Genomic DNA, 12,782 nt, shown 5'->3' on the forward strand with positions numbered 1-12,782 from the left:
ATCAATGGTTGGGATTTAAATGAGAATGCTACAGTCACAAAAGAATCGCGCATGGGCATGGATCAGAGTATCGCCACTTCCACAATCGCCGGCCATCTCTTCTTCTACATCTCATCTGTCGGTGACGCCAATAGTCGATCGCATTAGGAGTAAGGGTTTTTCCTTCTTTAAAGATTGGCCACCATCATCCACCACAAATCTAGCCACCTCCTCCCCCGCATTCACCATCAATTCATTTCTATATTCGAGCTTGCCGCCGATCAAGTATTTGATCACCACTGTCGGGGTTATCAAGTCTTGGGGATTCCACAGCATCTCCGGTATCTCATCCATCTCCTCACTACTCAGATCAATCGTAATTCCAACATCTCATCTGTACCAATTCCGATCATCATCTTCCCGCCATCTTCATTCTCTCAGAGCAGAGCCTTCGTTTCTTCCTTGATCCAGATGCGATGAACTTGGGGTTTTCCTAGCTCGGATTGTAAGCGGCTTTAGATTCATAGATTTATCCACGTTGAGTTGTAATTTTCCTTATTTGATCAAACTGATGAAACAGCTTTGAGTTCGATTTAGACTTTGATTAAGTGATTTATGTTGGTTAATTATAGAATTTACTGTTCATGTCTAGTTTTATTCACTTCAGAATTTAGGTTAGATCGAATAAGATTGTATTGCTTTCAAATTTCATGAATTAATTTCCATTCCTAGGTTAGTTCTTTAATTTTCAATTTACTTGCAAATAGGTTAGGTTAGCTTAGGTTTCATTAAATATTTTTGTGCTCTTTGATCTGTTGCAATAGTAGTTTAGGTCAGATTAGATTGTCTTTCATTACCCATCTTTGGCATTTACAGTTTAAACCCAACCCCAAAACTCTTTCACAAATAAATTTGATCTTAAAAGTCATGTCGTTATATTCGTTGGGAGATTATCCGAGTCATCCCTATGTTATATTAGTATAGAGAGGTTTGGTACTTAAATTGTTTGATCTCATATCACCACTGTGATGGAGCATAAGTTATGCCTCAATGGTGTCATGGTGCTTCACATGGTAATGCATCATGCAAGTCGACAAGTACTTAACTAACAATCTTGATAGCTAAAGGAAAAGAGCGAGATATTTGATGACCAATAGGAGGGTATGTGCATTGATGGCATGTCAATAAGAGTGAAGAGGAAGGAGGAGAATATTTAAAGTATTTTCTTTGGCATGAAATACTTTTAGGGTAATTAAAAAATGATAATAATCAAAAGATATCCTTTTTATTACTAGAATCATGGAGTATCTCTTTTTTATTTTTTTATGAAAAAGGATGTCTCACCCTATCAGTCTTCCCTATAAAATGACATAGTTATTCTTAAGTATACTATTTGACCAATTTGACTTTTTGGTAGAGTAGTTTTGATTTTTTGACAAGTCGATTTCAAATTTAAACCCTAAATTGTTCAAGTCGACTTTGATCTGTTTAACAATTTTCACATTGTAACAATTATAGTTTCATGGTTGTTACAACGTATATTTAACTTGTTTAAAAATATTCACATTGTAATAGTTACGGTTTCGTAGCTGCTGCATTGTAAATTTAACATATTCACATAGTATTTACGTTATAGTAACTATAAAATTATAATTGTTATAATTCAAACTTATCTTGTTCAATAGCATTCACATTGTAGCAGTTACAAATCATAACTCCTACAATTTTAACTTGTCATATTCAACAACATTCATATTGTAGTTGCTACAACTACGATAACAACTATAATTGTATAGCTGTTACAACATAAATTTGTCATGTTTATATAACTGTGTATGATAGGAGATAATAATGTAGAATAGTGTATTTGAGGACAATTGTATCATTTTATAGGGGTTAATGGAGTGGGGCACTCTTTTGTTAAAAATAAAAATTAAAAAGAAGGGAGCTCACATGATGATGATGATTGTAAAAAACAAGGGCAATCTTTTGATTTTTAACCTTAAAAAACAATACGATGCCAGCTGAGAATAAGTGAAAATCAGACGCCCCTTTAGGATTTTGCCAAGTAAGCAACGTAAGCCAAACACATGATCAGCATGTGATCGCTCCCTTTAGCTTGATGTTTTTTTATTAAATTAGATTTAATTCATTAACATTCTTGATACATTTTTTCCAGCTAAATTAAGTTGGGCAAAAACGGCAAAAATTAAATGAACTCTAGTTTTTAAAATTATCATTTTTAATTTTAAAAAAATTTATTTAAGAATCATAAAACTTTTTTTATAAATTTTATTATTATTATTTTTCAACACGAGTAAGGTTTCCATTATCCGAGCCGGCGACCGCTACTTCCTCATGCGATGTTCTTTCCCCACGTGGCGTACTCTTAAAACAGGGCCCACCATTGTTTCAGATAAAAACTATGTGAATATAAATTTAAATCAAGCGATAACATATTCTCCGATCCCCCACCACGAAAAGAAGTGCATTAATAATATTAATAAATCAATTACATATTCACATTTTATGGTTCACAAATGCTATTAATAAATCGTTAAACTTTTACGGATTATGTGGACCGAAGAATTCCAGTAGGCGACACGTGGAGGGCGACGGAGGCATGGGAATGGGAATTAGATGGCGGTTTAGTGATCGGCTACGGGATGAGCCGGTGGACGTGGGAGGGGTCGGACATGTTTAATGGATTAACCCAAAATGGGATGGTTTACAGGGGTTTTTAGCAATCAGAGAGAGAGAGAGAGAGAGAGAGAGAGAGAGAGAGAGAATGAATTTGAGCGTTTCTTGGAAGGAATTGAGGGGGTTGATGCAGGCAATTTGGACTCCAAATCGCAGTTGGACCTCTCGCTAGTCCTCCGATCTCGCCTCCGCTTGATTTGGGACGAAATTTAGTGGAATAGCTATATTTTCTCGGCGATCTTATCGGAGCTCGCGATCCTTAAGCTGAGAGCCAACCGCATCGTCTCCCGAGAGGTGAATTGGATCCGTTCCTGCGTCAATTGTGCAGTGTGGTTTTTCTGATGGTTTTATGGAGTGCTGATTCTTCTCTCCATCTCCTTTGATCCGAGCAAAAATGTTGAGCTGTGCAAGGTTTTACGCCTTCCATCATGAACTGAGTTCGTCCCCTATTTTTTTCTCCCGTTCTGCTCTCTTGGTTCGCTTTGCTGGAGGAACAATCTGGATTTCTGTATGATTTTGTATTTCGTTAGAATTCACTGGCTTTCTGTCCCAAGAGAAGGAAAAGCTTCAATTTTTGTTTTATATTCGTCGGTTTCTTGTGGTTTTGGATCTGGATCCTGAATTCCTTCTTTATCATGGTTCCCTATGTCTGTGATAATCGTTTCGATCTTCTCATCGTTTTGTTGTCACCGAAATTTACTTGTTATGGAATCATCAGCTTCTTCTTTCCTTTTTGTTTACGTGCAGTCATCTTCTTTAAGGTAATTAAGCAAAAATTGTCTTATGGGTTCGACCATTTCAACGATAGTGGGCCTTGGATCATTAAATCCCAATCTTATTTTGTTTCCTGAAATATCCTGAGTTGATCTATACACATTTCTTAACGCGTTCGTACGTCTTGCCTGAGATTGCTCTGTTGGCTTTTCATCTGGTGACAGACTGAGGAAACGATGGTGCTTCTCTTTTGAAATTGCTGTCTCGAATTGTGCTGAGTCTTTGGAGTATGGTATTTCAGAGCAGAATGGATTGCAGATCCAGTGGTTATCAGGCCCCAGTGGTCCCACATTGTCCCAGATCAGCTAGGGTGTGTTTGTGGTTCCAATTTTTCTTTATTGTTAGCTTGAATTTGTATGATTGATCTGACTTTTGCAAGTTTACTGACAGGGGAAGCGTTCGGCAAGAAAGAAGGCTGGTAATCACCAGATGCGTGCAATTGATTTGCTTGCCAATCTAGCAAGCAAATTGTTGTCAGAAAGGGAAAACTTGCCGAGACCTTGTTTCAATGATCGTGCATCTTCCCCTGTTGGTGTAGATATGACTGTTGAGCTAGAGAGAATTGGTAGACAGAAGTCCTTAAAATCCGAAGCTTATGATCAGCTAAGTTGTAACGAAGATGAACATTGTCCTGAAAATTTTAATAAAAGGAAGAAGACAAATGACTTGAGCAATCACTCTAAGGCCTCACAAGCCACACCGCTAGGACCTGCTGCTCTCTTTGCAAAGTCTGAAATATCATGTGAGGATGCTATTAGTGAAGAGTCCAAGTTCGTCGGTGAGAATTGCAAAATTGTGCATGGTTTTGATCCTATACAAAAATGTGGCACAAAGATGCTCGATTCTATTACCACAGAATCACGTGAGCTTAATACAGTCAGGAGCAGGACACCATTCCAAGCTGAAGAAAAAATGGAAAGAGATTTGTACATGAGTCATGCAAACAATCCAATTAATTTGAATGGAAACGATGCTGCTTTAGTTAGCTCTGATAACAGTTCTGAAGTTCCCTTTGGCAGGAACAACAGTCACCATAAGGTCTGCTTTTCCAAGCAAGAAGATGATATGGGACCCTCTCCAGATAAAGATTCAGAAAATTCATCTGAATGCACTCCATCGGTTATTACAAGTAAGGATTCTAGGCTTCAGCACATAGGCGACTACCATAGGATAAGGAAGCTATTTGCATCTAGATTGAGGAAAGTAGTTCCTACATTATCGTAGGATGGCAATAAAGCTAATTATGTTACTTTAATGCTTTTCCTCTTTTATACCATGACTTATCACGCAAATCTATTAACTAGACATGGTTTTATTATTAAACACACTGTTTCAACAGAATTGCTTAAACAATTGAAATATCATGCAAATCAGCATACATAATTGTTTTTCCTATTGCAGATGTAGGAGGCAAGACTGATTTACAAGGAAAAAGAATGGACTATACACGTCAAAGAACACAGATGAGTTCCTTTGCAAAAAGAAAATTCTTTGAGCATCATTCAGCTTCAACTTCTGATGGAGGGATTTTTTGTGAAGGTGTGTCAAATGATTCAAATAATTGTGCTTTGTCAAATAAATAGTATAAAATCTACATGTTTTGTGTATTTACAGCAAATGATACCTGGTCCTCAACAAAAGCAATAAAATCATGCAATAGTTCTCCAGACTACCATGGAGCAAATGATGCGTGGTCTTCAACAAAAGTAATAAAATCACGCAATAGTTCTCCAGACTACCATGGTAACTTCTTGAATGGATAAACCATGTGTGTTTGTTACTTCTGTTTTATTTTCTGTGTATTTTTAATTCCTAACCGGATATAATTAGGTTTTGATTGTGTTACCTTCTTTACCATTACATCAGTTAAACTTAGGATCAAGTCTTTTGAGGTGCCAGAACTTGTTGTAGAGATCCCTGAAACAACTACAGTTGGCTCCTTAAAGGTAATATAGTCTTTTGTACTTAGCGTTCTCTTTTTTATATTGTGTATTTGTCAGATTAATCATGTAGTTTACTGCGCTTACATTTTCCCTTTAAAGTTTGCTTAAATTCTCTGGTCTTAAATCACCTTTTAAACTAGATGGATCAGTAATTATATGATGGATAACATTGATTATTAGCGTACTCCCAAGGTATCAATACTTGGGTAATCTTGGTTGGAGCAACATAGCTGACTTACCATCTAAATTCTTTGAAACCATTTTTTTTCAATCTCAAACCAGCATAAATGCTTGTTTGTGTGCAGTGTCTTTCATTTTGTCTTCCTAAGTTCATTGAGCTACACATTTAACATGTTTTTCTAATCCTGTGGCTGTCATACTGTGCATTTGTCATGCAGAGGACAGTTCTTGATGCTGTAAACACTATTCTAGGAGGTGGATTGCAGCTCGGTGTTCTTCTTCGAGGAAAGAGGGTTACAGATGACAGTAAGACCTTGCACCAGGTTGGGATTTCCCATAGTGATAAATTGGATGGTTTATGCTTTACATTAGAGCCAAATACTAAACATGCTCCAGAGAAACGGACATGCCCCAGAGACCCTAATCTACTAAGTCTTGGCTGCGCAACTGGTTCACCAGATGGGTAAGTGGACTAGGCATTTGATTGAGTCTGCTATTGTATTTGGGAATTTGTCATGTCAGATGTTTGTGCCGTCGTTGTCATATATCAACTTGGTTTATATTCTCAGCTTAAATTTTGTGATGGGTTGACTGTGTTTATTATCTCTTTCTACAAGAAGCATCATTGTTGTCTAATTGTTTATGCATTGGATAGATCCCCACCTACAGCACGCTCTGCTACAGACCAGTTGGGATCTGATGCCACTCAAACATGTGTAAAGAGCTGTCACGAGAATGACCGTGATTCAGTTCTGTCATCAAGCAATGCATCATCACCTGAAAAGCAGATTTCCAGTTCACTAGTTCTTGTAGCTGCACCACCACCTCCTGTAAATGCAGAAGCATTGGCCATGGTTCCTCTCCGCAGCAAGCCCAAGAGCAAGTCATGCCAAGTTGCTCAACGTCGTGTGCGGAGACCATTCTCTGTTGCCGAAGTAGAAGCCCTGGTTCAGGCAGTGGAAAAGCTTGGGACAGGAAGGTTTGTTTTGCTTGATACACCAACGCTCTTTAGTCAGCTAGAATATGCAGGATTCCTAATGGCTATTCAGTGTTTGTTTGTTCAGATGGAGAGATGTCAAACTTTGTGCCTTCGAGAATGAAAAGCACCGGACATATGTGGATCTAAAGGTAATTGTTACCTCATCCTTGACCTGGGAAAATATTTGCATCATACTTTACGTTCTGAAGTTCCAAGATTTAAGATACATTGACATTGTTTTTTCTACTAGTATAGAACAATGACAATAACAGAGCAAACATTATAGTTCTTGAATCTCTGGAAGAAAAGGCTGGTCTCTTGCCAATCTGAGTGAAGTTCTTTGGTTGACGCAGGATAAATGGAAGACATTGGTACACACAGCCAGGATTTCTCCTCAGCAGAGAAGAGGAGAACCTGTTCCTCAAGGTCTTCTAGACAGGGTTCTCTTAGCCCACGCCTACTGGTCTCAGCAACAATCCAAGCTCCAAGTGAAATCCCTTCCTGCAACTGAGACTCTATTGCTCCTCCCTTAGACTCTCAACCAAAGAGAGTAGAAACCATTTCATTCATGTAGATAAGAAAAAAAAACTGTCGATAGATGAATCTGCTTAACCTTCACTTGTTACACATTTACACACCATCATTCTTTCACCACTATCACATCGGGAGGTTCTTTAGGAATGAGAAGATAAACAATGGTTTATCTTCTTCCTGGCGTCTACATCATAATTGAGGGAAAGAAATGAGGTCGCTGTCACTTACTAATTAAACAGTAACCTCTAATTCCTTTAACTCATGCTTGTCCATGGAGTTTAATGTTGTGTCGGGGAAGGAAATGCCAAGTCCTGTACCTCTTCAATTAGTTGTCCAACTTACCATTCTTTCAATGCTGTATTGTTTACTGAATCCTTTTCCCTTCAATTTGTATCATTTATTTCATGTAACAATGATTCATTTATAGCACATTTATTTCGTTGAAATTCTTAAGCTCTTGCAATGATTTTTGCTATCCCCATGGGTCATCTGTCGTAGCTGCTCATCTTTTTAGTGTTCTTTCTCTCTCTCTTCTCATCTTTTTCAAATAAACAGTTCGCAGAATCCGTTTTTTTTTTCGTGATGTTTATCTTTGCTCATCATTTCCTTCTCATAAGTGAACAGAGCCTTAAAGATGAAGCCATGCAACATGTGCAATGATTGGGATCATAGGGCTTATCTTCTTTGCTAATAACCCATAAAGCTAAAGCTGCCATTTGATTTCATTCCTCCATGAGAAAGTTTTGAAAACAATAAAGTTCCTTTTACTTTGGCTTTTGAAGTTATGCTTAAAGGCTCTGAACATATATATGGATCCATTTTGTCTCTGTTTACTGCACATCTTTATTATTGAGATTGAGATGATTCAAGCAGCAGGTAAATAGACCTTATAATGGAATCCAGAGCAGCAACAAAGCCCTGCAAAAAAATAAAGCACATGGAATCTGTCTCCCTCCCCCTCTTTTGGTGAATTAATATTCTTCAAAAGGGTGAATATGTACGGATTTGCATGTGATACTAACCCTCAAATTAAACACCTAATGATCAATTAACACAAAAAAAAAAAACATACACCCATTCATTAATATATGTTGTATATATGAAAAAAGAAAAGTTAATGCAATATGTATGAGATTCAAGCAGATTTTGATTCACCTTTTTATACATGGACATTATATAGTCTATTGTTTTTCTAGGATGTTAGTGTTCTAAAGAGATATGCACCCCAAAGTAAAGAATATAAATTAATATTTAATGTGATTTGATAGTCCTCATATTATTGTTTCATGATTTATGATTTGATCGTCGTAGTCAACTGCAGCTTCTCGATTTATCTCCTTATAAATAATCGTGGGGCCAACCATGTAGGATTGCTGGGATGGCGAATTCCACATTTTGCTAAAATGATTTATGATTCGAGAACACTTTTATATTTTCTCACTGTTGATTAATTAACTATCAATTAACTACTCAATAGCCCTCTTTCATCTTTAACTTCATTTGAATCGATCATTATAGCATGAGTCTTGAATCGATTACAAAATCCTATGTTTTTAAATTGAAGAATCTCAGTCGATTGATAATCATTCTCTTAGATGTCCATTGACATGAGTCATTAATTAGTCAACTAAATCTTAATATTAATCAACTGGTTCAAACAAACCAATTTAAGATTAATTATTTATCAATCAATTATTTCTTCCTTAGTCGACTTAGCCATCAGTCGATCGAATCCACACCAATTAACTGCTTAAACTACAAGTCTTAAAACACTTAAGGCCATTAATCATTTAACTAATCTCTAACACTAGTGAAGTAACACCTTCAAACTTGGACCGCATCTGCAGTCGAGTTCACCTAAATTGACATCATCGAAAAACAATTCTAATATGCAAGCTAAGTGACCTCTATGCGAATAATAGATGACATGATTTCCCATCATGCTAGCTATGTGTGAACCGAAATATGTCAACCTAAATCGGGTCGTTTGATGGCACGGAATCAGGTTGTGTACTTGTGTTCTTAAGAAAGGATGGGATGATCCCGTAGAGAGCAACGGTGCAATGTGGAGGAACATATATAAGAGGGAAAGTGAAAGGATAGTTACGAGTTGTACGTAGTAGTCGTCTTTGAAGGAAGGATGTGGTACTACCTCATCATTACACTACTTGTCGCAAGATCCTATGGCTTCAAGCAATCACCTTGATGTAAGTGGTTCATTGGACAATTATGAAATAATATGTGTACAAAATTAATTTAGCAAAAAATAATGAGAATGTTGAGAATGATTTATGAGCACTATTATAATTTTTTTTTTTTATGAGCACTATTATAGCAATTATGCTCAATTTCATTAAATGATAATTAAGGAGCAAAAAAATATAATTATAAGATGGGCAATAAACTCCATTTGTAAATAATTAAAAATTTGAATTTATATATATATATACCCTTGACTAATGTTAATGATATTTATTAAAGGTAAAATTCATCTAATTAAAGATAATGATTAAGTGGATGCATAAGTTTTCAAGGATCTACCAAATGATATATAATACCTAATTAAATTAATGCAAAAGTAATACATCGAATTAGAAAATTAACCATGAAGAATTGAAGTACTATTACGGATACAAAACTATGAATTATTTGTTTATTTTATAATTGCTTGAGCTTTTAGATAGATAATTAATCATCCGATCAACTTTAATAGCTATCAATATAAAAATTCTAAGATTATAGAGTTCTTAATTAGAAAAACATAGAGTACTTAGAAAGTATTACAAAAGTCAATATATAATATATTTATTTCTAATATATAGCTTAAGATTTTAGATGACTAGTAGTTAGATGTCAAAGGTCGAAATTTTAGGATTCATAGAGTTCAAATTTTACGCATAAAAAAAATCTTAATTATCAATTTATTTGTTGAGTTTTGACTAATGCTCATTTCTAACTAACTAATTAAAGATTTTAATAATGAGCTAAAATGAAAACAAAAACTTGTTCTTTGATAAATTACCAAATATTTATAACATAATGTTATCAAGATATGATTTTATGCACTCATAAATATATATTCATGTAACATTCATATTCCTTGCATATTTATATTTTTTAACATAAATTACAAATTATATAACAAACCTACACACACAATATGTGAACTTATAGATATGATTTTTTTTAAGGTTAATTATCTTGACCTAATTATTATCAGAATGATAGGAGAATTTGCTACTGCAGCAGCAAATTAATTACTATCTGTTGGTGGAGTGCGGAAGAAGCTCATGGTCGTGAATTCTCCGCCAGCAGTCGCCGCCGGCCATCCGCCGCCGCCGGCGCTGCTATTTCCAGTGCCACTCCAGTCAATGAACCCATCAGCACTACTTCGATCGAAGCGACTCGAATTACCAAGATGCTGAGGAATGACAATACTATTCCCGAGCTGTTGTGCCTTCACGTCTCGATCCATCTTCACTGGCTCACCGAACGGTTGGAGAGCCTCCGGAGGCGGCGGCGGCGGCGGCAGCAGATGCTCCTCGCCCAAATTGAAAGGGAACTGTTGACGGAGTTTCAAGTAGCTGTTGATCTCAAACCCTAAGTTATTATTAGGGCTTCCAGTTGCACTCACCTCATAATAGTTTGCTGGATTTGTTGCGTAGGGATCGATGTTCATAGTACTGCGGTCCGGCAACGGGTCCATCCAGCTCGCCGGCGACGGCATGTTGATCGCTGGCGGTGGACCAGAACTCCGGCGATGGATGATAGAACTAGCGAGTGGATAGTTAGGCTCGAAGGAGGAGGTACCAGTGCCGCCGCCAGCTGCAGCTGCCGGCGGCTCTGGCTTCTCCGTCCGACGCTTGTTCTTACGACGGCCACCGCCGACGGGGACTTCGCGGAGAGCGCCCCCGCGGGTCCAGTACCGACGGCAGGCCTTGCAGAAGTGGCGCGGCTGCGAGAGGGAGTGGTTGTTGAAGTAGCAAAACTTGGTGTTGGTGGAGTCACACCTAGGGCACTTGATGACCTCTTGCTCAGGCCGCTGGCCGACCAGTTTCGCCTCCCGGCTGCGACCGCCAGCTGTCGAACCAACCGGTCTAGTTATCGGCGCCGGAGCAGAGGGCTCTTCGATACCATCACCGCCGGCTGACCGGTAATTAGGATGTTGCTGTATAAAATACAACAAGAAGAAGAGAATCTAGTGATATCATTTCTCTTGTACAATATATGTACATACATGTTTCTTTTAAGGAGAAAAAAAAGAAGAAAAAGGGAATTAAATAAAATACTTAGGGCTGATCAGTACCTGGTTGCGATTAGGGGGATGTAAATGGATAGTGGGAAAGGAAGGGAAAGCCATGGTGGTGCTTCTTTAAGAGCTTTCTTCTTCTCTTTTATCAAAAGAAGGGGAAAAAATCACATCCAAATTAAAGGGTTTTGCAGAGGGAGGGAGAGAGTTAAAGATGCATGCATGAGAGAGGAAGAACTACTTTAAAGTTATTTTTGAGCTAGCTACTTTGCTAAGGAGATTGAATTGGTGAGGAAGTGGGGAAGGAGACAATATGATGGATGTGGGAGAGGAAGTATGCAAAGCCTTGGTTTATAAGCTTCAGATCAATGGAGCATGAGCAGTAGAACAAGGATAAACTGTGTGTAGGGTCTCCTTTCGATTGTTTGATTCGTGTGGGATTTGATTCTGACCGTCGATAGCTAATCGATAACCATCAACAAAGATGAATTCTCACTACAATAAAATTTTTCTATCACAAATTAATGAGGGAACAATTTAATTCGATCACTATTTTTTTTTAAATTTTCATATGTAATTTTAATCAGAATTGAATTGAGATATGAGGTCGTGACATTAAAACAGTCCATGCAAATTTTATATCTTTTATGATATTCTCTCAACAATTATCTTTTTCTTTTACTTTTCTTAAATTTTCTGTACTTGATTTGTTGGCTCACGGGAGATTAGATTTATTGATCAGTAGATTATATATGACTGACTGCTTGAGTATTTTGGTTGTTCTTGAAATTATATTGTAGGATTGTTTTTCTTGTTATGGGATTTATGTTATAAATATTTTTGGATATTGAAATTGATGATTTATGTTATGGGATTTATGTTTCTATAAATATTAAATTATCATTATAAATTAGTGATTAATTTTGTGACTGATATATTTTTAAAGTAGTTATTAATTTGTGATCGAATATTAAATTTTCATTACTATATTAAAGACTGATATATTATATTCTGTCGTTAATTTTAATGAATGAATTAAAATCGGTTGTTAAATTTGAATGGAATTGAATCTTTTTAGTCTTATATTTATCTTGAATATTTTTATATGATTAATTTTGTATTTTATATATGGAGTTAATTATATGGTGAATTAGATTTAAGTGTTGTGTTTTAGACCTCATTAGTTATGTAGAATTAGTGCTTAATTATATGAAACAAAAGTAAGATAATTGTGTTTGTTCTGTGAAAATTTATTAACAATTTGTATTTTAAAAACAGAAAAGAATTTAACATTTTGGCATTGTTTTATAAAAGTCTATATATACAATAAATATTAGAGTATATACATAACTCAAGTAACAAAGTGGCTTAGAGATTAGGAATTGTTATGAGAGTGAAAGTTACATGGGCAAAAATTATAAAGGTGTCCTTTTTTACAAAATTA

At 36.4% G+C, this 12,782-nt stretch overlaps 2 protein-coding genes across 2 annotated transcripts; one reads left to right on the forward strand and one right to left on the reverse strand.

Annotated features, from left to right (window-relative positions):
* Positions 1 to 2,787: 2,787 nt before the first annotated feature.
* LOC141847785 (telomere repeat-binding protein 2-like) lies at positions 2,788 to 7,484 on the forward strand. Its single transcript, XM_074735870.1, has 10 exons — positions 2,788 to 2,973; positions 3,618 to 3,763; positions 3,844 to 4,582; positions 4,855 to 4,992; positions 5,068 to 5,196; positions 5,320 to 5,399; positions 5,795 to 6,039; positions 6,232 to 6,555; positions 6,641 to 6,704; positions 6,909 to 7,484. The coding sequence occupies exons 2-10, from the start codon at positions 3,683 to 3,685 to the stop codon at positions 7,086 to 7,088; spliced, it is 1,980 nt and encodes a 659-aa protein (XP_074591971.1). The 5' UTR covers positions 2,788 to 2,973; positions 3,618 to 3,682; the 3' UTR covers positions 7,089 to 7,484.
* A 2,829-nt stretch (positions 7,485 to 10,313) lies between these two features.
* LOC141846905 (uncharacterized) lies at positions 10,314 to 11,623 on the reverse strand. Its single transcript, XM_074734934.1, has 2 exons — positions 11,396 to 11,623; positions 10,314 to 11,257 (listed from the first exon to the last, which is right to left on the reverse strand). The coding sequence occupies exons 1-2, from the start codon at positions 11,447 to 11,449 to the stop codon at positions 10,343 to 10,345; spliced, it is 969 nt and encodes a 322-aa protein (XP_074591035.1). The 5' UTR covers positions 11,450 to 11,623; the 3' UTR covers positions 10,314 to 10,342.
* Between the last annotated feature and the right edge of the window lie 1,159 nt (positions 11,624 to 12,782).

This window comes from Curcuma longa, chromosome 16 (assembly GCF_044706935.1).
Source record: "Curcuma longa cultivar G26 ecotype Majalengka, Jawa Barat chromosome 16, ITB_CL_G26_1.1, whole genome shotgun sequence".
In the NCBI taxonomy this organism is placed as follows: domain Eukaryota; kingdom Viridiplantae; phylum Streptophyta; class Magnoliopsida; order Zingiberales; family Zingiberaceae; genus Curcuma; species Curcuma longa.

What these genes read in the sequence shown, in the direction of transcription:
- LOC141847785 (XM_074735870.1), top strand. Translation starts at nt 3,683, where the DNA reads ATGGTATTTCAGAGCAGAATGGATTGCAGATCCAGTGGTTATCAGGCC. An exon ending in ATTGTCCCAGATCAGCTAGG is followed by an intron (nt 3,764 to 3,843) that starts GTGTGTTTGTGG and finishes GTTTACTGACAG; the next exon opens with GGGAAGCGTTCGGCAAGAAA. An exon ending in TGGAGGGATTTTTTGTGAAG is followed by an intron (nt 4,993 to 5,067) that starts GTGTGTCAAATG and finishes GTGTATTTACAG; the next exon opens with CAAATGATACCTGGTCCTCA.
- LOC141846905 (XM_074734934.1), bottom strand. Translation starts at nt 11,449, where the DNA reads ATGGCTTTCCCTTCCTTTCCCACTATCCATTTACATCCCCCTAATCGC. An exon ending in ATCCCCCTAATCGCAACCAG is followed by an intron (nt 11,258 to 11,395) that starts GTACTGATCAGC and finishes TATTTTATACAG; the next exon opens with CAACATCCTAATTACCGGTC.